This window comes from Camelus ferus, chromosome 5 (assembly GCF_009834535.1).
Source record: "Camelus ferus isolate YT-003-E chromosome 5, BCGSAC_Cfer_1.0, whole genome shotgun sequence".
Lineage (NCBI taxonomy): Eukaryota > Metazoa > Chordata > Mammalia > Artiodactyla > Camelidae > Camelus > Camelus ferus.
The window spans coordinates 80,954,222-80,981,254 of record NC_045700.1 but is presented as its reverse complement, the minus strand read 5'-3'; the positions used below and the strand labels follow the sequence as shown (position 1 = coordinate 80,981,254).

General features: G+C 56.0%; 3 protein-coding genes across 5 annotated transcripts in view; all 3 read left to right on the top strand.

Annotated features, from left to right (window-relative positions):
• The window catches only part of CFAP65 (cilia and flagella associated protein 65), a 34,564-nt gene extending 30,547 nt beyond the window's left edge, over window positions 1-4,017 (top strand). For both annotated transcript variants that reach the window (XM_032480271.1, XM_032480270.1), the window contains 6 exons: window positions 811-855; window positions 1,100-1,302; window positions 1,764-1,892; window positions 2,410-2,904; window positions 3,577-3,714; window positions 3,839-4,017. In XM_032480271.1, coding sequence (XP_032336162.1) covers window positions 811-855; window positions 1,100-1,302; window positions 1,764-1,892; window positions 2,410-2,904; window positions 3,577-3,714; window positions 3,839-3,971 — 1,143 coding nt within the window. In that variant the 3' untranslated portion in view covers window positions 3,972-4,017. The remainder of the gene's footprint in view (window positions 1-810; window positions 856-1,099; window positions 1,303-1,763; window positions 1,893-2,409; window positions 2,905-3,576; window positions 3,715-3,838) is intronic.
• Window positions 4,018-4,973: 956 nt separating this feature from the next.
• Window positions 4,974-17,035, top strand: CRYBA2 (crystallin beta A2). Of its 2 annotated transcripts, XM_032480272.1 has the most exons (6): window positions 4,974-5,104; window positions 6,257-6,386; window positions 14,046-14,210; window positions 15,001-15,142; window positions 16,218-16,360; window positions 16,825-17,033. In XM_032480272.1, exons 3-6 carry the CDS (start codon window positions 14,050-14,052, stop codon window positions 16,970-16,972), a joined length of 594 nt encoding a protein of 197 aa, XP_032336163.1. In that variant the 5' UTR covers window positions 4,974-5,104; window positions 6,257-6,386; window positions 14,046-14,049; the 3' UTR covers window positions 16,973-17,033. The 2 variants fall into 2 exon arrangements, with proteins under 2 accessions (XP_032336163.1, XP_032336164.1); XM_032480273.1 differs by lacking the exons at window positions 4,974-5,104; window positions 6,257-6,386 and adding an exon at window positions 13,675-13,865 and having other exon boundaries at window positions 16,825-17,035.
• A 4,442-nt stretch (window positions 17,036-21,477) lies between these two features.
• Window positions 21,478-25,576, top strand: FEV (FEV transcription factor, ETS family member). The gene is made up of 3 exons (XM_032480830.1): window positions 21,478-21,725; window positions 22,455-22,529; window positions 24,506-25,576. Exons 1-3 carry the CDS (start codon window positions 21,674-21,676, stop codon window positions 25,093-25,095), a joined length of 717 nt encoding a protein of 238 aa, XP_032336721.1. The 5' UTR covers window positions 21,478-21,673; the 3' UTR covers window positions 25,096-25,576.
• Window positions 25,577-27,033: the final 1,457 nt, after the last annotated feature.

Here is a 27,033-nt window from a genome sequence, read left to right as displayed (position 1 = left end):
AGACAAGATTGGCCATGAATTGCTCATTGTTGAAGCTGAGTGATGGGTAATGGAGGATTCTTTGTACCATTCTCTTTACATTTGTATACTTTTGAAGTTTTCCATATTAAGAAGATTAAAAATAAGAGTTTCAAAAATATTTCAAATTCAAGTAAATTGTTATCTGCTTTGTGGCATTGCTGTGAGAATTAAATGAGTTAATACATGTAAAGTGCCTACAGCAGTGCCTGGGATGCAGTAAACATTCACTAAACAAAGGCTATTAGTATTTATGGGGGGGGGGTGAGACCAATAATAAACACGAGACAAAATATCCACCTCGGTTCCTCTCCCAATTTCACAGCCTCCCCACACTAATATTTTTGCACCTCGATTGCCTCTGTTGCCTCCTAACTGAACCCCCAAGGAGGCACTGCTCCCCTCTATAGCTCTGGCCCAACTGTGGAGACGGATGGTGTCTTGCGGGCAGGAGAGAGGATTTCTGAATTTCGGAATTAAGGCTTGGTAAGGGAGACTGTTTCCTTATCACATCAAACCACAAAGCTCCAGGACTCCAGGACAAGCACCCTTGGAGAAACTCAAACCATGTTTGGTGGCATCTCCTTTTCTTTCCTTCTGTTGGGTAACCAGATGTTCCTTGTCTGCAGGCGGTCCTTCCCTAGGGAAGGTTCTGGAAGAGGGTGTGGCTGGGAGTTGGGTGGGACCAAGAGGACAGCAGGTCCTGGCCTTGACTTCAGGCCCTCCGTGGATCAGCAGGAAGGGTAGTAAAAGGGGAGGACACCCTAAGCAGAGGTCTCTTTGTTTCCACAGAGAAGGCCATATTGTACAGCTTGTGAACCTGCGAGGAAGTACAAGGTGAGGATGTAAGCCCAGGCCCATCTCCTTGGGATAACTTGAGGGTCCTTGCTCACTCCCCAGAGATACCTCCAAGCCCTGGTCCAGCCTCCTGGAAAGGAGGGATGAAAGTGCCAATGGGTTGGGAGGTGGAGGTGTCACACCCCTGTGTGGCCCAAAAGGCCTAGGTGGGGGGCTTGGGACCACTCAGCAATGGGAGTACTGTCCCCAGTTTCCTGTTATCCATGCTTCCCCTTCCCCAAAGACGCTTCCCCCCATCAAGAACCAGCAGTGTCTCAACCGGCTCACCAGCTGGAACCTTAAGATCCAGAAGGAGGATACACACTGGCCGTGCCCCCAGCCACCCTTGCCAGGCATGCTCTGCTTGGGCCTCACTGCCCGCGCCCATGCCACCGACTACTTCCTGGCCAACTTCTTCTCCGACTTTCCCAGCCACTTCTTGTACCGGTGAACTCTTGGGGAGGGAGGGGTCTCCTTCCTCTGCTCTCTACCCCAGCCCCCAACTCCAGAATGGGGGCTGCCCAGACCCAACCCTTGCTGAGGGCTTGGAGCAAGTACAGCGGCGACAGTGGGACTACTGGGGCACTGCTGGGCCCAGGATGCCCCCATTACTGCCTAGGCTCTTATGAAAAGGGGGTAAAGAGCCAGAGCCCCCTGGGGAACCCACCTAGGCCTCCCCACATCCCTTCCTTCCTTCCCCTTCCAACCTGGAACATCATCTGGTCCTGTGCCAACCCTGAGGGTTGGGTTTGGTTCCCAAAAAGCAAAAGCACTACGTTTGGGTTAAGGCAGGGAGCGGCCCTGAACTCACATATATCCTCATGGCTGGGTAGTCACCACCACTGCTCGTGCCCCCAACCCCAGCATGGTGGCTTGCCCAGGCCACTCAATATCACGGCCTGCCCCAGGGAGCTGCCAAAGAGGAAGTGCCCCAGGGAGGAGTCGGAGACTTGTGAGGAAGAATCCCCTGACAAGTGGGCCCCTGTCTCCAAGCAGGAGAAGCAGCTCCTAGTTGACTGTCTCACCACCATCATCAGGTGACTGCCCACCCTGGAAACCCTCACCCTCTATCTCTCCAGTCCATTCCATCAACTCTGGGTCCACCAAAGCCCCTGAAGTCCCAGCCCTTTCTTTCCTGAAAAATAGAGTTTCCTCCTAAGATCCTTCCACTGGTGGCCCCAGGCCCTCCAGGATGGTGCAGTTTTAATGGAGCTGGCTGGAGGGATCCTCAGGGCTGGGTCCTCAGTTCTGCCTTACTGGATGAGGTCTGGTAGACTGCTGTCTTCCCAGGCTCCAGCCCTCATCTGTGTAACTCTGACCTCCTTGCTCTTCCTCTACCATATAATGTTTACCTTTAAGGATCCATGGGGCCCAGAGATGCCTTTCTCTAAAGGAATAGAAGGGGCAACTGATCAAGGGCTCCCCTCCCCCACCCAGCACTTGTTTGTGAATGCAGTAGTCAAGAATTGCCCCTTGGGGAACCCTGATGCCAGAGCCCTACAGAGGGCTGCAAGACCTCTCAGTGAGGACCTTCCCCTCCTTCCTGCCACCCAGGGGCCTTCTGGAAGACAAGATCTTCCATGAGGCTGTGGACCAAAACCTAGTGGAGCAGATGCCTTACTTCTGCCAGTTCTGGAATGAGCAGTCGGCCAGGTTCATGGTCCAGAACAGCAACCTGCACCTAGCACCAGACCTGTCTCAGTCCTCCAGCAGCTCAGAGGACAGCAAAGACAAGGAGGAAGAGGACAAACTGGCGCTAAGGAAGAGGGAAGGTGGGGAAGAGGAGGAGACGGATGAAGAGGAAGAGGAGGAGCTGGAGGAAGAAGAGGAGGAAGAGCTGGAGGAGGAGATAGAAGGGGAGGAGGAGATGGGCAAGGAGGAGCTGGAGGAAGAGAAGGTGGAGGAGAAGGGAGAGAAGTCGCCCTGGATGGAGATTAAGCCCACCCCCCAGCCCACATCCCAGGAGTCCCTGAAATGGCAATGGCAGCAGCGGCTGAAAGCCTTAGTGAAGGAGAAGCAAGAGCAGGACGAGAAGGAGGCCATCAGCTGGTGAGCAGCCAGACCCAGGTGAGGGTTTGGGGGGAGAGCTGAATACAGAAGGATCCTAGGAGGCAATAATATGCTGGGGCCAGCCTCTACCTGTGTGCCCTTCTCTTCCCAACTCAGCGTTCATTAACATCACTGTTGGTAACTTAAGGCCTCAGTGGGAGTATTTACAGAATGGTAATCTGAGCTTTAATTTTTTTTCTCCAAGAGCAGGCTATTAACATTTACCATCACATTACCTCCAGGAGAGTGGTTATAGTCATCCACATCTCTTAAATGGATTTCTAGAGCCAGGAGAAAAGTACCACCTCTTCTTGTACCACCTTTCCTTGTGACTGCTTTCTGTCCATGTTGGGATTCCCTAGGAGTCCCTTCTGCACCATCTCATAGCCCAATGCCAGAACCAGGGTTGGGGACTCTGATGGCCTGGGGTTCGAATCCCACCACGTGTACCAGCAGCGTGACGTTTGTTTGGCAGCTTGGTCTCTTTAAGCCATAGTTTGAACATCTGTAAAGCTGAAACAAGGATGCTTCATAATGTTGGGAGGGCGGGGTGTTAAACGAGAATCCACTTGGAGCAAGCGGCACACGGTACCGCACAGAGGAGCACAGCGGAGAACACGAGTGCGGTCGGTGGCGGCGCTGACACCTGCGCCCCGGCATCCCGCCCGGCAGGCTCCCGGCTTTCGCTAACCTGCAGGAGGCGCTGCTGGAGAACATGATCCAGAACATACTGGTGGAGGCGAGCCGCGGGGAGGTGGTGCTCACTTCGAGGCCGCGCGTCATCGCACTGCCGCCGCTCAGCGTTCCCAGGTTGGGACGCCCGGGTCAGCGGCCGCGGGAGGGGCGCACTGGGCTGCATGAGTGACAAGGGCCAGCAGGCTCGGGGGGAAGCCTCTCCCTTCACTCATTCTACCTGGGGCTTTCTGTCTTCCAGGATTCTGACTCCCGACTCGCTGCCGGTGGCGCCCTCGGGGGCGCAGCAAGTGGAGATACCTGGATCGACGGTGCCGCCCTCTACCGACTATTTGGGGACGCGAGCGCCTACCCCCTGCGACTTGCAGCTTTAGGTTCCGCCCGGCCCCCTTTCCATCACATCACTCCGCCAGTAAAGCATCTAAGCCTTTTTTTTTCTATATATGCTTTGATTTTATTTCTCCGACGCGAGAAGAACTTGCGCACGCAATCTGGGAGGGGCAGGTGGTAAAAGCGGCCACGGTGGACCTCGTCGACTGCTTGGAGACTTAGGGACTGGGAGGTTGCCCCGCTCCACTCCACACCGCATCTCGGCAAGAATTCTCGCTTCTCGCTGCCGGGCGCTGGACCTGGTCAGGCCAGTGGAGGGCGCTTCGGGCGGGGCCTAGCTGTCCTTTGCCCCAGGGGAGCCTGGTGGACAGGAACCGAGCCCCAGGCCAGGTCTGCGCAGCAAGTGGCTGCGGGGTGAGGTGGCCACCCCTCCCCTATCCCCACTGCGACTGTTCCCAAGCTCGGCCCTTTCACCGCTAGCTTTTCCTCAGCATCTGCCGGGTTCCCGGGACTCTAAGAGGTTGGGAATGAAGGGAAATCGAGGCATGTCGCGGAGGGTCAAGAACTAGACGCTGGGACGCTAGTGGAGACAATCGCTAGACAGTGGGCCACAGACCCCACTAAGCAACTCCCATCGTGAATCTGAATCCCCAGACCAGGGGATGTCCCACCTTCCCTAAGACACCCACTTCCCGCTCCCCCTAACCTCCGCCTGGCAGCCTCTGTCCTCATCTCCTCCCCCGTCCCCCTCCCCGCCAGGCAGGTGGGTGGAAAAGTGACATCTGGTGTTGTTCCAGAGGCGCCCAGGTCTCCAACATTCCCCCTCCACCCCCACCGCCAAGGCCTCGTAGGAGCTCCGGCCCCAAAGCCCAGGCGGGGGCAGGGAGAGGGGTGAGGGGCGCTCCGCCTCCTCTGAGTCAATATTTGCCCCGAGCAAACGGGCGCCCGGACAGGTGTGAGTGTGAGTGTGTGTGTGTGTCTAGGGGCGGGGACTGCGCAGGCCGTATAAAGCGCGCGGAGCCCAGGCTGCGGCACAAGCTCCGGGGCGTGGGCTGGGGACCAAGCCAAGCAGGGCCAGGCCGGGTGGAGGACGGCCAGAAAGGGAGGGGCGGGCCAGGTGCGCACATGCAGTGGCCGCCGCAGCGGCCGCCGACGTGTCAACCAGAGATGCGCGCAGGTGAGGGCAGCGGCTAGCGGAGCGCTGTGCGGCACTGCGCTCGCCGGAGACCAGGACCAGGAGACCATCGAGGGCCACAGCCATGCCCCGGGCCCTCCGCTCCCGCCCCGCGACGAGCCCCTCGCACAAACCGGACTTGAGCGTTTTGTTCGTTCGGCTCGCGTGAGGCAGGGGCGGCCTCTCAACACCGGCCCGGGGACCCGGCCCGATCGCCACGCAGGCACTTGTCGCCGCCGCCGCCGCTGCCGCCATACGGGTCGGGGAGGCTGTGCGCCTCCACTCGGGGAGATCCGGCTCCCATCCGGCCCCGCCCGCCGGGCCACGTCCTGCCCGCAACTCCTGGGCTGCCCGGCTTAATTCCGGGTAACAAGGGCCAGCCCAGCAGACTCCACCGGGTGGCATAGGGGGTTGTGGCCCAGGACAGGAGTCCTTCCGGAGATGGAAATCTGGCTTCTAGCCTGGCTCTGTCGCAGCGATTTCTGTGGCCTTGGCTAAGTCACCCATTTGCACAATGAGGGGGCTTGATCTGGCCCCCCTGCAAGAGCCCCACCAGTCCCCATATCCTGGTTTCTGGGCTTTTAGTGATACTGAGCCCCCTGACCCAGGAAGTTGGAGGCCCTCAGGGGGTTGGAGCAACAGCTATGAGGTGTGGAAATTCTGCGGGGTGGGGAGCTAGAACCACGATGGAGATCAGGTCTGGCTCTTGGGGATCTCTTTGGTGCTGACATCCTGAGGGTTCACTCCCTACCATTTCCTTGGCCCATCGTTTAGTCTTCCTGTCCGAGACAGACTGTCAGACTTACTGAAAAGGACAAACATAGGGCCTGGAAGCCCTTGCCTGATGGGGCTATCAGGCACAGCAGCTCACCATTTTCCCCAAAATTCGTAATCCCAAGGACTCTTGTTTCAGTCAGCTGGGGGTGGGGATGGGTTTAAGTGGCCTTCAAATTAGGTGGGAGTCCATGCGTCATTAGCCACAATTCAAATGTGGGACATGCCACCCCCCTTTCCAGTGATTCAAAGTGTTCAGATCTGACATGCGGGAGAAGGAGGAAGATTGTACCAGACCTGTAGCCTCCTGCTTGGAAAGCCTAGAGCTGAGGGCTGGGGAGAGTCTGAGCCTCCAGCTGAGTCTCTGTTCTTCCATTCCAGGTGTCCTCCATTCCCCCTCCAAAAACTGATGGTGAGGCTTAACCAGCCCCAGAGGGAGGGGCCCGGTGTAGGTCAGGGGTGGAAAGAAGGCTCCTTGGACAGCAATAAGGAGCACCAATTTCCCCTAAAGGTGAGGAAGCATCATGGGGAGGGACTGTATCCCCTCACACCCAGGTAGAGGTGGCCCCCAGGGAGATGGGAATGAGGGTCAGGAGTCACTGGTCCCTCCTGATTCTAATTTGGATGTTCCTGGATGTGCTGGCTTGCCCCCTCCACTTTCCCCCAACTTCACTGCCACCCCTCACCCAACTACCCGCAGGCTCCGCAGGATCTGCTGAGTCTTTGGCAGAGAGAAAGGGAGGGGGAGGGGATGAGATGGCTCTGACAGATCCCAGGCAGGTCTGTGGAGAGGGTGGACTGCAGGCTAGAACTGTGTGCAGCAGCCCTGGGGCAGGAGGGTGCTTGGTGGGGGGAGATCCATGGGTCCCAGGCTGAATGTGTGCAGCCCCCATCCTGGCCTCCCTGACCAGACTACTGTCTTGGGCCCAGCCCTCTGTTCCTTGCCTGGCACTGATTGATTTTCCTGTCAGGGGCCTGGCAGGGTGCTGGAACATCTTTGTGTCTTTGAAGGCTTCTTCTCCCTTCCCCCAATCATGGAAGGGGGCTAGAGCGCTCTCCCTCTGGCTAGGATTCCAGATCCTGGGGCTACACAACAAAAAGGTCTCCCCCTGGAATGAATCCCCCTCCGTACACACACAAAAGTGCACAGAACATTCCTTGGGGGAGGGGTGAGAAGAATAAGGCCACCAGTGGGCTAGTATCTGCCCTTGTGACAGAGAGCCACTGCCTCTTCCCCCAGAGGGGCCTAATTTCCCCAGACATCCACCGCCCCCATCCCCAAGACCCGCATTTCCTGGACTTGGCCAGGAATCCAGCCTCTCCTGCAGGTCCCTCCTCCCCTGCCTGGCCAGGGGCGGAGTCTCCAGGCGCCAGGCAGGCCTGCAGGTGTGGGGAGTGCTCAGCAGCTGGTGTTCGAGGTGGGCCCCTACTCCCTCCCCCTTCCTACTCAAAGCGGGAGCCTGCTTCCTGTCATCCCTGTCACCACCCTGGGTGAGGGAGGGGACAGGTAATGGAGGAAGCGGAAAAAGGGAAACAGCAGTTGGAGTGTGGCCGTAGGGGGACTGGGAAACAGCAGTTGAGACACGGAGAGGAGAGAAGGATGAGAAACAGCGGGGAACCGAAGCAGAAGCACAGAGGGACAGATAGAGGGTGCAGCCCAGAGGGGTGTGAGGAAGATTTCAGGGTCCAGAGGGGCTGAAGATCACCTCCACCCCTCACCCCAGACAGTGAAAGCGAGAGCTAGAGTGAGACCAGAGACAGACACACAAGCATAAAGAGATGCGCACTCCAGAGAGATGCAGGGATTTGAAGATGTTGAGTCAGAGGTCAGGGTAACCAGGTCTGGAAGGCACAATGTGTGCGGAAGAAGGGACAGGCTAAGTGAAAACAACCTCCATCCCAGCCCACATCGGGATAGGGAATTACCCACAACAGAAGAGAAAGAGATGGATTCTACTTGAGCTGCAAATGGGACAGCCAAGGCTGGAGGTGGAGGTGATACCCCTATCTTGGGAGCCCCATCTCACCCCATTACAGGGCAGAAGGTGAAGAGGGGCATAGCTCAGGCCACGTGAGCAGGGAGGGGCATGGATCTGACTCCATCTCTTCCCTTTTCTCTCTTGGCCACAGCTGGACAGACAGACAGCTGTGGCAGCTACCCTGCCCCCACTACCCACCTGCAGGTTCTGGCCCAGCCTTGGAACTTCTGGGCGTGGTAGTTGTCCAGGGTCTATGGAGGATGAGGGGACCTGGGAGTGGAGGAACTGGTTGTGGGGGGGGGCTCATACCCAGGTGCTAATCCCCAATCCGGCCAAGGCAGAACCAGAGCCTCACTGACCTTCTCGGAGATTAGTCCCCATGGTGACAGTGGCAACTTGCCCCCTCACTCTGGCTAGGCCAGGTGTGTGTGTGTGTAGGGAGGGGAAGTAGGTGGGGGGCAGGCAGAGGCTGGGTAGGGAGGGAAGGGAGACTTCCTGAGGCATCACAGGATCACAGGAGTCATGGCTACGAGGCCCCGTGAGGACCAGCAGTTAACTTAGTTTTCAGGTACAAAACTGTGGCCCCAAGATGGGGAGTGACCCACCCAAGTACACGTATGGAACCAGGAAAAGCACCAGGACCAGAAGTCAGATCTCTGGTTCTACTCAGAGGAGAATAGAGGCCTGAACAAAACAAAGGAAATTGGGATCCCCCTACCTCTACCCCGCACCCTCCCAAGCCTGGCCAACTGAGCTCATCAGCAGAGTGGCTCTAATTGGGGGGAAGCAGGAAGGCTCCCCATCCTGAGTGCTAGGCTGGCTCCCACAGGACAAGTGTGGGACGGGGTTGGGCAGGATGCAGCTATGCTTGCTGCCCTGACTCCTCCCCACAACCCAGCCCAGCCCCAGGTGGGGTGAGAAGAACTAGTCAGCAAAGCCACTTAGAACCACAGCCACCACAACACTAATAGCTCGTTTATTTGGTGCCTACTGCAGGTCAGTTCTAGGGTTTTACATGCATTTAAATCTTCATGACTATTTTAAAGACTATTACTCCCATGTTACAGAGGGAAACATTGAGGAGTACAAGTTCATCCAGCTTATAAGCAGTAGAGCTTGGATTTGAACCCTGGCAGCAGCACAGTGTGACTCCAGAGGCTGAACTCTTAACCCTTCAGTGTCTGTATGTTCATGGGTGGGTGACTGAGATGATCTTCCCTAGGTGACAGTCATGTGGGTTGTGTGCATGCGAAGGTGCACAAGGGTATACTCGAGTGTGACTCCAACACCCAGCACAGTACCTGGCACATAGTACATCTTATTCAGTACTTGAGGTATCAGTGAGTGAACAAATGTCTGCTTGTAAATGAGTGTGACCATTGAGGTGTTTATTGAATCCTAGAAGAGACTGTTCACATGTGATGCATGTGGGGTTCATTCCTTGTAAACGTGTGCATGTGTGAACCCTCTCCCTGCCGCCCTGTGCAAGCCCCATGGCTTTATGTCTAGGTGAGTGGGTGGTGGTGAAAGCTGCCTCCCATCTCCCTGGATGGGGGCCAGTTCTCCATCCCCACTGAGGGGCAGAGAAGAAGGGCTCTGTTGACAGTGGGATAGGACAATGGGTCTCTGTGGGTGGGGCTCCTGCCCCCTCAGTACCCACCTCTTTCAGGCCCAGCTGTCGGACCCTGTCTGAGCTGAGCTAGTCTCTCACCCGTGTTATCTCTGTCTCCCAGGATACCAGACCTCACAGCCCCAGGGAAGGTGCTCGCTGCCAGTTCCTCGCTCCAGACCTGGGGAGGGGGTGGGGAGTAGAGAAACAGGGCTACAAAGGAGGGACTGGTGATGGTGCAGGGTGGGGGAGGGCACCACTCACAGAATTTGCATCTTCAGTCACCAAAGCCCTGGCTGATTTCCCAGTGAAATGAGGGATAAGGGATGGGAGCAGGCCGACTTGAGGAGAGGACATTGGCACCACTAAGCTGCCCAGCAGTACTGAGAAGTTGGGCTGTTCATGGGATGAGGCTTAATATGAGGGAGACGTCACTTCTCTGGGGATTATCAGGGCCTTTACCTGGGATGGAAATGTAGGTGTGAGCCCAGGATTGGGTTTGAGGGTTTCTTTGTCAGATCTACATTTCCCCCATATGGGATGAGGATCTAAATGAAACCCAAGGTTTCACTGTGGGCACAGGACTGAGTCTGAGGGCTTCTCTGTGTGATCTTAGGGTACCTTACGGGATGGGTGTTTTGGTAGAATCATGGGTGTGGGGGGGTCCTGAAGATTTTTCAGTAGGGACCAAAGGTCCCTATATGAGACTAAGGACTGGATAGGGTGGGGGTGGGGAGTTCCTTTCCAGTAATGAGAGTGCCATGAGAGTCCCTTGGATGTGTAGACCTGAAGACACTTGTTTTTCAGTCCACATAACTCCCCCCGCCTCTGCTCCATGCCCAGAGGCCGAGGCTGTGGACATGGAGGAGGTAGGGGTGAGGGTGCTGAGTTGGCAAACAAAGCCACCTGTGCATCCATCCTTCAGGAAGCTCTGAGCTCAACTCATCTGGGAAAACAAACAGGACCAGCTGCTGGGGGCTGAAAGGGGGCTAGTAGGGGATTGAGTTGGGGAGGCCTAGGGAACTGGAGGTGCACCAGCCTGGTGGAGAAAGAAGGCTGGCAGGGGGTCCACAGTACAAAAAAGGGACAGGGATCCCAGAGCCCCATTCTAGCACCACCTTCTCTTCAAGGGCTCTTTCTTCCCCTTCTTGGTGACTATGAATCCCAGAGCCAGGGAGGGGTCTAGGGGATGTGGGGAGCCCCAGAGAGGGCTAGAGATCTTCTGGGCAACTAGCTATTGGCAGTATTGGTGGGCATGCCCATTTCTGAGAGAGCTGGTGAAGACAGAACCAAAAGCCCTGGACAATAGTGTGGTGATGGTGGGACATACACAGCATTCTCCTCATGAGGAAACTGAGGCAGACAAGGGGAGAGGCTAGCTAGTGCAATATAGCTACTTAGTGCGCAGAAAAGATCAGAATTCAGGAATAGGAGAGCGATGGCTGTTCTAACACACAGCTCTCCACCACAAAGCCTAGCCCGACTCTTAAGTCTAACTTAGATCTCAGCTGTATTATCTCCCCACCACTTCCCCGCTACCCCTCTCCCCCCACATCCCTTCTGTGGAATACAGTCACTTCTCACCAACACCCGGACTGGAAATTGCCTTCCCAGACCCCCAGACTCAGCCCGCGCAAACACATCGTCCAGCCTCTAACAAACACCCTCGCATCCTGGGGACTAGCACTCCGCGCCCGCGTCACGGACCGGCGCAGACGCACAGCCTGACGCACTCGCCACCCGCGCCCGCAGCCCCCCTCGACCGCAGCCTCCCACCAACTCCGGCTCCCAACCGCCCCACCGCGCTAGCGTTCCACCCAGCGCGGTCCCTTGCGCCCTCTGGTGGCCAAATACAGAATTGCCGGATAGAGATGGGATTGGACCAGAGAAGGGAGAAGTCTATCCTCACTTCCCACCGCTCCCATTAGCCCCGACTTGTGAAACCGAGCCAAGTGCCAGGACACAGAGTCCAGGACTGGATCTTTCCTCCCTCAGTAGTTTGTATTTCCTCTTTTTGGTCTGGGGGAGATTACACCCTACCTCTTTTTCCAAACCCCCTCTAGCATAGGGAGTCAGGGATCTGGGCATGGTTCTGAATCCATCCCCAAGCAACTCTGGTTGTGGTTATCCCTGCACTGACTCAAAACCTCCAAATTGGACTTTGCTCCCTATGTTCTAGGGCCTCTTACTTTTGACATTCACCTTCACACATGTGATCCTCAACAGCAGCTCCTCACCAGTGAAAATAGAGACCCTAGGGAGACTCCAGTTTTCCCCAGTGCCTCTTCTCAGCACTCCAGAAACTTAGGGGTGGGGAGGTTGGTAGGATAAGCAAACCATCACCCCCTACTCTCACTGGAGAATTTCTTCTACACCCCTTCCCCATGGGCTTTGGCCCAGCCTGACCACCTTGTTCACTCACTCATTTGAGAAGTTTTATTGAGCATCTACTATATGTCCAGCATTGATCTAGTCTGGAGGATAACAACTGAGAACAAGACTGACACAGCCCTTGACCCTTTAAATGGAGCTTACACTCTAGTACAAAAACTGACACTCAGTACACCTATACACAAAAGATGGAAAAGACAAATATACAGAGTAATAAATACTATAATGAAAACAGAGTGATGTGATGGACAGTAAATGTCAGGAACAGCATCCCTTATAGAGTAAAAAAGGAGCCTACATGCCAAGATCTTGTGACTAAGACACTCCAGGTAACAGGAAAAGCAAATGCAAAGGCTATGAGTTGGAAATGAGCTTGGAATTTGGGAGAAAATATAGAGGCCAGCATGGCTAGACTTCCAGCTGCATCTGGCTTGTGAACCAACCCTTTAGTCACAGGAGGTTGGGTGGCAAGAGCACTGGCTTTGCAGTCAAAAGGTCTAAATTCTTATCTTGCTCTGACACTGGCTAGCCATGTGGATTTGGAAAAGGCCTCGTACCTCCTGGAGCCTCAGTTTCCACGTCTGTTCACTCAAACCTATGACATTGGACTGTTGAGTCTGTAAGGAAAGCGCTTGGTTCGTGGAAACAAGATATTAGTTTCTCACTCGCGCCTCTACTTCTGCTAGAATACCCACTCCATTAAGGAAAACTCACGATTTTGAGCTTTCACAATTGACAGCTGTGATGGTTAGGAAATTCTGCTGCAAGTTGTGAGGAAGTTTTTTCCTGGAGTTTCCCTTGGGTCTCCAAGCCTTTTCCCTTCCATTTCTCCCTCCTTGCTCCCCGCCTTCCTCACCCCGCCCCAAATGTGGCACTAGGATCGAAGGCAAGAGCCTAAGGCCTACAGTCAAAACAGAAGCCCAGGTTTGTACCTCAACTAGGCCACTTGTTATCTGGGTGGCCGCCGCCCCACTCCTCCACCCCCGACTGCGTTCCAGAACACCTTTGGGCCGCTTCTTCATCTATGAAATGCAAGGCAATGACAGTGCCTACCTACCTCACCCGGTCGGTGCCAGAATTAGCTGAGATCATGCACGTAAAAGCTCTGAGCAGAGAGTCTGGCCTGAACTAAGCGCTCAATTATCAGCTGCTAGCTCCAGGCAGACGTCAGGACCGGAGGCCCCAGATCCTGGAGCTCAGTCTGGTGGCTTGTGGCGTCGCGGTTCCGGCCACCCTAAAGCTGAAAGGCTCTTTCTACCTACCGTAGTAAGCCACTCTCTTACTCTTATTCCTAAACGCTTTGTAAATCCGCTTCTTCCCTCGGGTAGTTCAAATTTCCTGCGCTGAGCGCCGCCTTGCGGCGAGTCCTGGTCATTGCCTCTTCTTGGCCCCTTTGCGCAGGAAAAACACAGGGAGCTCATCGCCAGGTCTGGGCACTTGAAAGGAAAAGAGGGCGCGATGGCCCATCCTCCAGGGAAAAGAGGACTGAAGGGCGTAAGGACAGTCGCTTGCGAGGAGTCTTGCCTATTTCCTCCCAAGAGTCGCCCAAAAGAGAGGTCTTGACCTAGGGCTGAAGAAAAGGTGGCGTTTATACGCTGGAAAGGACTTCCGCGCCTCGAGTCAGGAAGGCGCAGTTTTAGCTCCGCCCTAACTCCAAGGGTGGGCCGGGTACCTCTATCCCGGAGGGTCTGTGCCAGGGAGGGTGCGCCTTGCCTGGCTCAGGCCCCCCAAAAAGAAAAAGCAGAGTCAGCCTCGGCTGCGGCGGGCGCGGGACGTGTGCCTCAGCACTTTCTATTGTAATATCCGAGGGTTGGGGCCAGGTCAGCGGCTGCGGGAAAGGCCTCGGCTCTCCGGGGGACATCAGCGCGGACCGCATTTTGCCCGCTGACTCAGCTCCCCCCACCGCAGCGGGAGAGGGTGCAGGGCGGGGGTGAAACCTAGTATAAAGCCCCGCACACCCAGCCCGCGCGCAACTTCTCCATTTTCGGACAGTACCTCGCTCACCCACCCGGTGAATACTTGGTGCAGGGGTGGACTCTCTTCGGGCGAGAAAGAGAGAGATGGGGGAGAGCCACTAGCAGCCCGGTTCCAGCCGGCGGAGCCTTCACCTCCTACCCTGATTGGGAGGGTCCGGGCCGGGGAGGGGGCTTTCTAGACGCTGAGCGATTGGTCCCGTCCTTCTTGTCTGCAGCGGCATGAGCAGTGCCCCTGCGCAGGGCCCAGCGCCCGCCTGCCTCACGCTTTGGGATGAGGAGGACTTTCAGGGCCGCCGCTGCCGGCTGCTGAGTGACTGCGCCAACATCGGCGAGCGCGGAGGCCTGCGCCGGGTGCGCTCAATCAAGGTGGAAAATGGCGCGTGAGTGATTGTTCCCCCGCGGGTGGTCTAGGTTGGGGGGTGCCAGGCTTCCTGGCGCAAGCTCCGAGTCTGAGCCCTTGGCTCGGCTCGGCTCCCAGCCCTCTGTTCTCCAGACTATATTCAAGTCCTGCCTGAGAGAGACCCACCCACATGGAAAATCCCTAGGCTTCCCCGAAGCTCCCAGCCAGCATCAAGACAAATCATGAGAAAGCGTGTATCCTCGTGTGAGTTAAAGGGATAAAGGCGGGAAGCGATCCTTTGCGGGACCCCGTGGGGTCAGCCTGAATCCTTAAGGGGTTCCCAGGGTAGTTTTGTACTCCTCAAAGTTAGATAGATGGCTCTGCGATTCTTTTAAAAAAAGAGGCCAAATCCCTTCTGCTCACCCTACCCTGGACTCCTAGAGCCTGGGGCCCTCGGGAGAGCTGAGGCATCCGAAATATTGCAGTCCGTTCCTATCACAGGTTGCTGTCGTAGGTTGGGGATTCCTACGCCTACCTTTGCAGTGACCTAAATCCTTGAAGTAAGAGTGCTTTGTCAGGCGATCTTTGTAGACTGGAAAACTCATTCCAGTCTGGGGGCCTTGAGCTGGAAGCTTGGACCCCTCAAACCCCAGATAGCAGCCGGCTTAGGGTCTTTAGCCTCTACAAGGGCTGGGTTGCCTTGCTATGTGTGTGTCAGGGCAGAAGTCTAGGGTGGAGAAAAAGATCCATTTTCATGGCAAGCATGGGGGAGTGGGAGGAAAGAATGAGGCTGGGGCAGATGCCTCCCAGCCTCCCTTATCTTTCCCCAGTTGGGTGGCCTTCGAGTACCCCGACTTCCAGGGACAGCAATTCATTCTGGAGAAGGGTGACTATCCTCGCTGGAGCGCCTGGAGTGGCAGTGCCGGCCACCACAGCGACCAGCTGCTCTCCTTCCGGCCAGTGCTCTGCGCGGTAAGCACAGCCCTGCCCCTCCTCTGCATCCTAGCTCCTAACTCCAGGCCCTGGCCCCACCATGGCACTTGGGAAAGACCATCCACTCACTGTATGAGGGGGTGTGTAAACACAGTCCTTGGGTGGGTAATAGTGGCATTACTTCTCAGAACCAGAGTGGTTTGGAAAGTGGGTTCCGGAAGTTTGGAATGTGGGCCTAAGCCAGGAGTCGGAAATCAGCACCACGGACAGCGTCGGTAACGTGCCAGTTTTGAACTCCCATCCGTTCCTCACATCCTGTTGTCCACATATATGAAGCGCCTCTGTTATCACATAGCTCTGTGAGGTCGAGGTGGCTGCGGTTAGCCTCATACATAGGTGTGGAAATGAGGCTCCGAGGGAAAAAATGATTTGCCCCAGGTCACAAGGGTTAACATGAAGATGAGACTAGAACTCAATCAGGCATTAAGCCTGAAACGGGTAAGCCTCTGTGTTTATGTCTGGGGGGTGGGAGGAAGGGTTGGTAATGAATTTAATACACTGGAGGAGAAGATCTTACTTCCCATTTGTGCAGACTTATGTACCCTACTGATGAGGCCACAGGCTATGGGGTGGAGGGCAGAGAGCAGGTGTTAACCTGGCCTGTCTGTTCTCACTCTCCCATCCAGCACCCCTTAGCTGGGTCCTACCCAAGAGATGCTGTGCCCAGGGTGCTGGGAAGGGGGTTGGATAGTCAATGAGGCCCTTAGGAAAACTCTTTTTTAGTGGACCAGATTTCTCCCAGGATCTCTGATTTTCCTCCTGCAAAACAGGTCCATGTCATAAGATGCCCTCTAGCCCTTACCTGGAAGGGTCTCTGGGAACCCCCAAGTCTCACCACCTCAACCCAAAGCCATAGAAGGGACTAGGCTGGGGACCTCTGAGCATTCTATCTTTCTAGACTGATATGGAGCTGATGGAATGATCTCTGGATGTACTTGTGGATCCTGTCTGCCCAGCTTGTGTTGGGAGCAGAGTGGGAGTGGGACTGAGAATGTATCCATTAACACCTCTTCAGAGTGCCTGACCTGTCTACCCCTACCTTCTTGTGCCTCAGAACCACAGTGACAGCCGTGTGACACTGTTTGAGGGGGAAAACTTCCAGGGCTGCAAGTTTGAACTCAGTGATGACTACCCATCCCTACCCTCCATGGGCTGGGCCAGCAAGGATGTGGGTTCCCTCAAAGTCAGCTCTGGAGCGTAAGTCTGGGATTGAAACAGAGGAGAAGAGAAGGGAGGCAATGGGAACCAGGGAGGAGCGTGGAGAAAGCTGATGGGAGTGCTAAGAGACACAGTAAAGAGAGATGTTTCAGGCTGGGGGAATGGGGGGAGTGAGGTGGTGGGAGACTTAGAGGCAAGGGGAAGTGAGATAATGGAGAGGAGGAAGGGGGCAGGAAATAAGATAATAGGAGTGGGGGGCGATGTGGGGATAGGGGAAGGGATTGAAAACATGGATGAGGAAGCAGTGGGGGGTGGGAATAGGAAATGAGGTAAGGAAGGTGTTAGGAAGACCTGGAGCCTTGGGCAGGGCAAGGGGAGATCCGTGTAGGGAAAATAGTATTGGAGCTGGGGTATGGGAGCTGAGAAAGGAGGAGTAGCAATGGAGGAAATCGGTTAGGGTAGGGGCAGAGCCTACTTACCACCTCATGCCCTTACTGGCCTAGGTGGGTGGCCTACCAGTACCCAGGCTACCGGGGCTACCAGTATGTATTGGAGCGGGACCACCATGGAGGGGAATTCCGTAACTACAGTGAATATGGCACGCAAGCCCACACCGGGCAGCTGCAGTCCATTCGGAGAGTCCAGCACTAAGCTCCATGGCCCCAGCGCCTCCCTGGAGGACCTTCAATAAAAGCTCCTGAACTTATCTGCCCCTCTTGCCTCCTTCTTGGTGTCTTGCTTTGCGATCTCCATCCTTATCTTTCTGAGGGTCTTTCTCTGCCAACCTGACCCTACCCTCAGGCTCCAGGACCCTTGACTATGAAGTGTACACTGGCTTAGGATGTATGTGCCTGATAGGGCTGAGATGAAACTCCTGGTAAGAATCCTGGGGATCCTGCTAAATATAACCAGTCCCACACCTCTGCCTGGTAAAGGCCTATCAGCTTGGATCAGTGGTACAGCTTGTCCAGATGGCACATTTGCCATTCTTTGGTTTGGGTGAATACAGCCCCACAGCAGGACTGATAGCTGAATTTCAATCTCCACACACCCCCTTAGCCAGGCACCATCATGTGGGGCAGAGCCTCCTTAACTCTGCAGAGCCCTGTTGGGTTCCTCTCTAACCCCACCCAACCCTGGGCATTTCCAGGCTTTATCTTCACCCTAGCTCCCTATCCAGCCTAAGGGAAGTTTGCACTCCTTTCCCAGCTTTGTAGAATCTTTGCCTTATAGAGGAGAAAGGGTGTGAGATGGGTAATTGGTGGGAGGCCCTCGCAGGGCCTTCTAAGGGGGAGACATGAGGGGAGATGTGCCCCAGGCCTCTGAATAACAATCCCTCCTATGGTATTGAGCTCCAGCATTTAAAAAGTGTTTTCATGCCTCTCCTCTTAGCTGTCTGGAACAACTCCCTCTTCATTCTTCATCTCCCTCCCCACACTTCAGAGGAATAGTGAACTGAAGAGGTCATAGGTATGGTGGTGCTAAGTGTGATAGCAGCCATCAGAGTCCATGGCATCAATGTAATTTCTTCCTAGTTCTCCCTTTAGCCTAATTAATGATAACCTTGGTCCCACATAGGCAGGGCCTTCAAGACCCTTGGAATGCCCTTCATCCTGTCCCTCAGGGATGCTTGTGTTTTCATGTCCCTAGTGAACCTATCAATGGGGAGGGGTGGCCCAGATCATCACCTCAACCCAGGGGAGTCGAGGCGATGTTGGAGAATGGTCGCACTTGGACCTGGGCAGTCCCCAGGGTCCCAGCTGTGCAAAGTTAGGCATCTGCTCCCTTGCGAAGAGCCCTGGACCAGAAGTTAAACACCTGGGATACCAACCACATAGCATTCCTGAGCCTCAATTCCCTCCCCTAAAAACTAGTGCTACTGATCCCTGCCTTGTTTTTCTCACAGGGTGGTTGTGAGGATTCAAGGAGAACCCCCTGAAAATGCTTATGGTTTTATGGAAAAGCACTGGGGCAGTTACCACAAGAACTTCCCTCTCCTGCCTCCCCCCAGGGATCCCAGTGTTGGGTCAGGGGACCAAAGGACTAAGTTCTAGGTGGGGTATGAATTCTGCTTTATACGTGGATAGGTTCTAGAGTCCATAGCCATGTTGCATTTGATCCTCCTAACAGCTTCCATACGTCATCTATTTCACCAATGAAGAAACTGGAGCTCTTCAGAGAGGGAGAAGCCTTGATTAGGTCATCCACTTAATTGGTGACAAAGCCCTGAACACAGGGCTTCTGACCCCAATTCCAGGCTGTTAAGTGGACACTGACCTGAGATGTGGCCAAAAGCCTCAGGCCTCAGCAGAACCCCAAAACTTTGTGGGCCCCAGAGGAGCCTCAGGTTCCTGCGTGGTCACAGGCTCCAGTCACCTTGGAGGATGGTAATGGTAACAACAGCTAAATGTATACAACCTTGTCTGAGCACTCAGCCTGTGTTATATAAGCCTCATAATTAATTCTGTATGGTGGATACTATAATCCTCATTTTACAGATGAAGAGACAAAGGTACAGAGGTTATGTAACTTCCCCCCAAGTCACACCACTGGGAAATAGGGGCTCTGGAGTTGAACCCAGACCCAGACAAACTGGCCCCAGAGCCCAGCAGCCCATCTCTCCACTGCCTGACTTGGAGAGCAGGTAACGGGCAAAGGGAGATCTGGTATCCACAATTGGCTGAGCTGCCCTCCCTCCAGGAAGGTCCATGGCTACCAGGGTGAATTAGCAAGATGCCTTCAGGAACTGGCAGTATGATCTGACCAGGGCATGCTCTGTCTCTAGGTCTCAGTGTCCCCACCTATACAATGAGGGTGTTGGGGAGCTAATGTTTGATGCAGCCTTTGCCAGCATGGACCTTCTAGGTTTTCTCAGACCCTGGGGTCCAATTCTGCTCCCCACACCAACAACTAAGGAGTGGTGGGGGGGAGCAGAGGCCAGGCTGGGCCTGAGTGTTTTCACCTTCCCATCCTCCTCCCATTCTGGGCAGGCTGATGGTCTTCAGAACTCTGTGGGACCCACATCTAGCCAGGTGGGGGGAGGATGGAGGGGAAGCTGCCTGGACTCACACATTGGCTGCACACAGCCAGAAGCCAAAAGGGATGGAGAAGGCCATCTTCTTTCCAGTGGTGCAGTCAAGACCCAGGTAGGGTGGCGGGACACCCCTCCCTCACAAACTCCTTCCAGAACCCACCCACCCCTTCAGTCCCTGAGTCCTCAGTGAGGTGGGGATCAGAACCTGAGCTACTGGTTCTGTACAAGCTAAGAGCTGGGATGTCTGGATAGACATCCCTACTCTGAGCACCTACCCCTCTGCATCAGCCTCCTGCTGAGAGCATTAAGTGGGTGAAACTTGCTGCTTCCCCACTCTGGAAACTCTGGCTTCCTGCTCCCCACTTTCTATCTGGGGAAGAGACAAGAAGGCATGAAGGTGAGGGATTGGGACTCAGCCCCACTCTCAAGGCCTTGCCCTCCTTCAGAGCCCTGAGTTTGTCCCTAGGGAGCATCCCAACCTCGCTTCCTTCTCCCACTAGATTCCACCTCCACATCCTGAAGGCTCCATCTCTGTCCCTTTAGGGTCCTCCACAGTCCTGGGATAACCCCATTTTGCCCTAGACTCACCTCCCATGCTCCTCCTTGGTTCCCTCTGATTTTTGCACCTTCCACCAGCAAGGAGGAACACCTCAGCTGTTACAGAAAGTGAGAAATGCACAGGGGCCCTACAGAACCACCCCCACCCTATGCTGGACTTTCCAACCAACCTCAGTCAGGCACCCCAGGACCAAGGATCCTGCAAGAAACTTGCCCACTCCAATCCCAGTTCCCTGGCCTCCTCACCTCCTGGACTCAAGCAGTGGAAGAGAAAAGTCTTGAGATTACCAATTTTGACAAGAGCCACCAGGTGCTGCATGTCTGCAGGTGGGCTCCTGGCCCTGAGCCTCATTTTCAGCCAGCATCCTTCCTTGGAGGGCCTCCTCAGGGCCAGGAAGCCCCACAGGAACCCAGAGACTCCAGGCCACCTGGGAACCACATCAGCTTTGTTAATACCCAATCAGTATCTTTGCCCTTTCTCAAGGTGGATTTATTTTTACTCCTGGGTTGGGATCTTGTACAGTGCACAAGCCCATTTTAACCTCTCTACTCCTACTACAGCAAGAAGACAATTGCAGCCTACTTCAAGGATAACCAGGATGAGAGTAGTTGTGAGGTCAAATGGTAGGCTGGGATTATGAGGGATGGGGGAAGATAGGAAAGAAATAGTTGTGGGGGAAGAGTAGAAGGGGGATCAGGAGTCAACCATATGCCACAAATTAGTGGGGAACAAAAGAATGAGAAAAGGGAAAGAAAGAGAGAGATGGTACAGAGAGGTACAGAGGAGACAGGAGGGGAGAAGGGAGTAGAAGGGACTAGATGGAAGGAGAGACCTAGGAAGAGGGAAGAAGGGCAACCCACTAAAAGTTGTAGGGTAGACGGCCTAGCACTGGTCCAGAGGCCTGGGAGCCCCAGAAAGGAAGGAAACATGCAAAAGCAGGAGGGAGAGAGGGAAGGAGATCGGGTCTCCAGGGAAGAGAGGAGAGTGGGAGACGAGAGGGAGAAGTAGCGGGGATAGGTGGTGGGAGGAGCGGAGATAAAGGGAGCAACGTCTGCCGGCCTGGAGCGAAGCGACAGGCGAGAGGGAGGGAAGCGGAAATTTAAAAGTGAAGATGCAGATAACGCAGCCTGGAGACGGGAACCCGGGTGGGGGTGGGGAGAGGAAGGGGGAGGAGAGTAGAGCGGTGAGGGGGTGGGGGAATGGGTGGGAAGGAGTGGGGGCACTTTGGCCCCGGGGGTCCGATGTGGGGCCCGGTACCCCGCCCCATCTCTGTTTGCTCAGAGTCAGGGAGGCGGAAAAGAAATGTCCTCCTGACCCCTATCAGAGCGCGAGGCCCAGGCCCATCCCCCGCGCGTCTCCCGGGTTGCGGGGTGCTGGGGGCTGCTGGGTGCGCTTGGCTGCCGCGCGGCGCGTTGGAGACTTTATTGCGATGGGGCGATAAGAGGGGCGGGGGCGGGGTCCGGGGGGCCGAGGCGGCAGCACTTTAATTAAAACGGAAATTGCGGCCCCTGCCCGCTCCGGGGGCCGGAGGGTTCCAAGCAGCCTGGTAGCTGGGAGCATCGCTCCAGGACCCCCTCCATCCCCTGCCACACCCGGGCAGCCCCCTCTCGCCAGGCCCTGCCGGACCCAGTGCCGTCTTCTCCCAGTCACCCGCGGTCGCCTCTGGCGGGGATCGTTGCCCCGGAGCGCAAAGCCTGACGAGATCCCCCTCTCTCACCTCCCCACCCCCCCACCTCCCACCGCCCAGTCCCTGGCGGCGATGAGACAGAGCGGCGCCTCCCAGCCCCTGCTGATCAACATGTACCTGCCAGGTACCAGGGACCAGCCGGGGGCTGGAGGCACCAGGACTCGGGTCGGGAAGTCTGGGTTGGGGCATGGGAATGGGATGCTGGGGCCCAAGGGAATGGTTAGCTGTCCAGAGACTCGGATCGGCGGGAAAACTAGGGTACTGGGAGACCTTAAAACCAGATGGAGAGCTTTGAGGTTTTAGTGAGAGGTATAGAGGACTTGAAGTGAGCAGACTAGGAGCCTGGGAAGCCGAGAGCGCCAGCCCAGGGTCTGAAAGCCTGGTAGAGGGCAGAGGTCTTCGGTGTGGCGGGGACTCATTGCGCGTGCAGTGTTGGGAGGCTGTGGTCAGCCGGGCGTCGCCCCTGCGCCCTGGTGGCTCCTCACCTCCATGCTCCGAGCATTCCCACCAGCCCAGCCTTCCAGGCGCCCTTTTCTCTCCAATGGGCTCCGCGCGCTCCGGCTCGGCTGGCGCAAACCCCGCTCGGCTTTATAAGGCTCCCGCCGGCCCGTTCGGAAAGCGGATTTCCTTTTTCCTGGACGCGTTTCCTGACTTGGGCGTTATGGAGGGGCTCTGCGCGGCGCGCGCCCGGGCCAGGCTCCGGGAGGAGGAGTCGGACGGCTCGGGCCCCCAGCCTCGCGCGCGGGGAACTAAGGCACCCCCTCTTCCCTCTCGAGCCTTGGTCCGGGTCCCTTTCAGTCAAGCCCGCAACCTCCGCCTGGGTCCGCCTGACTGTTTTCTCCTGCTGCCACAGATGCCGTCGGAGATGGTCTCTTCAAGGAAGGGAAGAGCCCAGGGTGGGGTCCGCTGAGCCCCGCGGTGCAAAAAGGTGAGCTGACCGGCGGACTGGAAGGGCCGAGGCGAGGACAGTGGATTGGGTCGGGGCATCCACCCCAGAAGGATGGGCTCCACTGCCACCGGAAGAGAGGGTGGGAGCGATGTGCACTGCTGGGCTCTGGGAAGCAGAGGGTCTGGGCCTGATTGTGGGGAGGATGGCGAGGGGAGAGGGGAACATTCATTTGGCCTTTGGCTCCTTCATCTTCTGAGACCCAGGGTTGAACTTGCAGGCTGAAGCAGACAGAGAGAACCCTGTCCCCACTACCCACTTCTGGGCTTTGAGGGTTTTCGAGATGTGGGGCTGGGAGGCTGAGGCGCTTGGTGTCCTTTCCCTGATGTCCCAGAGAATTACCCAGAGAATCGATCTCTGGACACTGCAGGCAGAGTCACCACTAGCACCGGGGCCAGCACCTATCTGCCCCACTGGCTCCCGCCAGCCAGGCTCTGCTGGCCAAGTCCTCTGGGCCATTGTAATTGATTCCCAGGTTCACAGCCAGCTCTCTGCTGGCCGCTAAATTACCTTCAGCCGTCCTTTATTGGCAGCTGAACCTGGCCGGCCTTCTAGGCAAAGCGTCTCCACAGGTCCCCACCCAGTCAGTACCTTAGATCTCACCAAGTTACAGTAACCAGAAAAATAAGGTCGGGAACTGCTGTATGCAAAAGGGAACATAACACCCAACAGGAATGAGTTTCCAAGCCTCTATGTCCCTCAGTACCAGATGCACATTTTTATTCAAACCTTCCCATTCTTCTGACCCTAACATTCAACGCTTCTGACCTGAAGCCAGGTACATCCTCCCTTGGCTGGTGTGGAGGGAATGTGGTTGAAATCAGGGTGGAGGGCAGCATCTGGGTTCTCAGCGAGTCACTGAAAAAAGAAGAGAGGTTTGCTAGGCTCAATTTGAAACAATAATCAGACAACTTTGAGGAAAATCCATTTTATTCTGAAAATGTGTGTGTTTGCATGTGTGTGTGTATGGGGTGGGGGGGATTCTATCAAGATTTTTCTCCACTTGTCTGTTTGAGACTGCAAAATAGGGAAGTGGGAATTCTCTCTCATCACCTGCTTATCCAGGGAAAACCTCCTGGCCACTTATAGCAACCCCCGAAAATCCAGGTGGGGCCAAAGAACCTGGAGATTGACCGAAGATGGGAGGAGGCAGGGAGCCAAGCCCAGAGGCTTCCTGGTCTCATCTCCTCTCATCAGAGCTGTGCATCACACCCCCAGGGAAGTATGACTCTTTGATGTGCTGAGAATCCCGCCTGTTCCGAAAAAAAGAGGCCAAACTATCGCTGGCAAGGGTGGGGAGCCTTCAAAGGCTGCCATTCCTCTCACACATAGGGGGCCACTGTCTCCATTCGTGTCTGACCTGGTACCGCAAGAAAGCCAGCCACCATCTCTTCTCCACCTTAGGCTGGGGGTACAACTGTATGCTTTGTCCAGCGGCGGAAGTGATCCTGCTGCAGGCCTCCTTCTTCCCTCTGGATCTCTGGGCCAGCTGGGATGCGGCAATCCAACCACCTACGTAGGCTATCCTGTGCGATTGTGCAGGTTCTTCACTGAATAAGGGCGCTCAACCGAGGGGCTGATATCTGGCCTTTGCTTACAGTGGAAAGCCATGTGCCTTGGTGAGCCGCTGCCTCCTTATAGAGGAGGTGGTGCTTCCCCCGCTTCCCCCAATTCTCACAAAGCTGTGCGCCGGCGGGACTGCGTCCTTCTAAGTGGGAATTGCGTTTCCATTGTGCAAAAGAGCGGTACTGGCTAGGGACGGTTTTGCTAATCAGCGCCTCCCTGCAATCCTCGCCAGCTACCGTCAGTTACACAGCTGGACGTGCCCTTTTCCTCTTTGACAGCAGTCCTCCTCCCCTCTCCCTCGTCCCCTAAATGGGTGGGTCTCTCTCCTCACCTCTTCCCCCGCCGCCAGCCTCCCTCATCCCGCCTGTGACCGATTGCCGCCCTCCCCACAGGGAGCGGGCAGATCCAGCTGTGGCAGTTTCTGCTGGAGCTGCTGGCGGACCGCGCGAACGCCGGCTGCATCGCTTGGGAGGGTGGCCACGGCGAGTTCAAGCTCACGGACCCAGACGAGGTGGCGCGGCGCTGGGGCGAGCGCAAGAGCAAGCCCAACATGAACTACGACAAGCTGAGCCGCGCTCTGCGCTACTACTATGACAAGAACATCATGAGCAAGGTGCACGGCAAGCGCTACGCCTACCGCTTCGACTTCCAGGGCCTGGCGCAGGCCTGCCAGCCGCCCCCCGCGCACGCCCACGCTGCGGCGGCCGCCGCCGCCGCCGCTGCCGCCGCGGCCCAGGACGGGGCTCTCTATAAGCTGCCGGCCGGCCTGGCGCCGCTGCCCTTCCCTGGCCTCTCCAAACTCAACCTCATGGCCGCCTCGGCTGGCGTCGCGCCCGCCGGCTTCTCCTACTGGCCGGGCCCGGGCCCCGCCGCCACCGCCGCTGCCACCGCTGCGCTCTACCCCAGCCCGGGCTTGCAGCCTCCGCCCGGGCCCTTCGGCACGGTGGCCACCGCCTCGCACCTGGGGGGCCATTACCACTAGACAGGGTGGTCGGGTGCCGCGGCCTCCCCCATGGTTCCTTTGACCTTAGGTCTTACTCCACCCGCTGCACCCAGCCCCGAGGGAAGGGACCTGAGATCACTTCAATCTTCCTTTAACACTGGATTTGTTCTCATTTCCCCCCCAACCCCCAAAGGAGGGTTACTGTGCCCCCACTACCTCTAACCTTCTAGACCGCAGATCCCTGAAGGGGGTTCCAGGGTCTCCCCTAATATTTTCCTCTCCTCCACCTGCACTTCCCTCTGGCTCCTGAAAGCCTTTCCATTGCGACCCCTCTCTTTCCAATTCCAAATCTTTTCTCATTTTTCTCTCCCCCCCACGGAGCTGCCACTGTGGCTAAGGCCCTGCACAGTCCAGCTTCTCCTCCCCTGGCACCTCAACGGGCTTGGTAAGGGCCACTGCCCGCCCCCCAACGAGTCTAGGTAGCTTCTGGGCCCCCTCCCGCCCCCACTTTCCCGTAGGACTGCCGTGTATTTCTGTTCCCTTCCAGACCGATTAAAGCTCCCAAGCTCCCCGCTGCCTACTCTCTCTGTTCTTAGCTGCACCAGAACCTTCTTGGGGTGGGGAGGGTTGTGAGATGCCCAGCTCAGGCATGAGCAGAAAGGCCTGCTAAGGAAGAGATCGAGAGAATGAGGGCAGGCAGGTTTGGGGGCCACCGGAGGGAAGCGCAGAGCCTCTAGTGCGAGGGTTCACCCTAAGAGGGAGAGGCCCTGCTGCAACCCTCTCTCCCATCTGGTAGTCGACCCCTGGCCAGCCTCACCCAGCCTTCCACCTGCCCATTCACCCCACCCCATCCCAACTTCCCTCCCAACGCGTACAGGCATCCTATCTTCCCCTGTCTCACTCATCCTTCCACCTGTTGCTCACCTCATTCATCCCAACCTCCAGCCCGCCTTGTCTCATCTTCACACCACCTGTCTTTCCTCACTCCATTTCATCGCCTTCCCCACTTCCCCTCTCCTCGCCATCCTACCCTAATTCCGACTTTCTCTCCCACCTTTACTCACAAACAGCCTGCCCGTCTATCTCCAATGCTATCTTTTCCATGGACCTGCCTCCTCATTTTCAGGAGGGAACCTCCCTTTCTGCGCCTCCCACTCCCCTCCGGGATTTGCGGCTGCAACCGCCTTCTCGCGGGTGGCGCGCGCCCTCTGCTGGTCGGATCAGGGAAAGCCAGAGTCAGATTTTGTCGCTAAGCTGGGGACCAAGGGCCAGAGGATCCGACACTTTCTGGCTAACTTTGGCCTTCAGAGAGGAGGGTGAAAGGGAGAAATCTCAGCCCTGCATTCCAGGTCAGGCCTCAAGAAGTCCGGGAAGTGGGTCAAGAGGGTCATTTCCTGGCCTGGTCATTTTCCTGACTACCTGAGGCCCTTCTGGATACCGTGCCCACTCTCCACGGCTCTTATGATCTCTTTACCTTTTACAAAACCTATTGGCAAGAACACTGCTTTAAGCACGTTTCCTTAGGTAGAAACAACATTGGGGAAAGTACCTGAAGTGACAGTCAGAACTCTGAGTTGCACACCGAGGCAAGCCCCTTGCTCCCCCTTCCCCATGTTCCTAGTGTTTCTTTCCCAGGGGCCACATCTCTTCCTGGACTAAAGATTCCTTGCTGGTTGGTGGGCTCCCACAAAGCGATTGAGATTTCCCTGTGCCTTGTGGACAGGAAGGGAAATGCAAGTGGAAGTCAGGACCACAAAGTACAGTGAGGGCCTGAATGCCCCTTCCCAAAGGGAAGGAAGTCATTGAGGTCCATCTAAGAAAAGAGTCTTTATTTCTTTCATTTCACCTTCAATTTTTTTCTGGTTTTCCACTCAGCATAGAAAATTTTGAAAATACACAATAGGGCCTCTACTAAATATTAGTTGGATGAAACATGTAATGAAACATGAGGGAAAAAACCACTTATAGTCTCATTAC

What these genes read in the sequence shown, in the direction of transcription:
- CRYBA2 (XM_032480273.1), top strand. Translation starts at nt 14,050, where the DNA reads ATGAGCAGTGCCCCTGCGCAGGGCCCAGCGCCCGCCTGCCTCACGCTT. An exon ending in TCCGGCCAGTGCTCTGCGCG is followed by an intron (nt 15,143 to 16,217) that starts GTAAGCACAGCC and finishes CTTGTGCCTCAG; the next exon opens with AACCACAGTGACAGCCGTGT. An exon ending in CTCAAAGTCAGCTCTGGAGC is followed by an intron (nt 16,361 to 16,824) that starts GTAAGTCTGGGA and finishes TTACTGGCCTAG; the next exon opens with GTGGGTGGCCTACCAGTACC.
- FEV (XM_032480830.1), top strand. Translation starts at nt 21,674, where the DNA reads ATGAGACAGAGCGGCGCCTCCCAGCCCCTGCTGATCAACATGTACCTG. An exon ending in GATCAACATGTACCTGCCAG is followed by an intron (nt 21,726 to 22,454) that starts GTACCAGGGACC and finishes CTGCTGCCACAG; the next exon opens with ATGCCGTCGGAGATGGTCTC. An exon ending in GAGCCCCGCGGTGCAAAAAG is followed by an intron (nt 22,530 to 24,505) that starts GTGAGCTGACCG and finishes CCCTCCCCACAG; the next exon opens with GGAGCGGGCAGATCCAGCTG.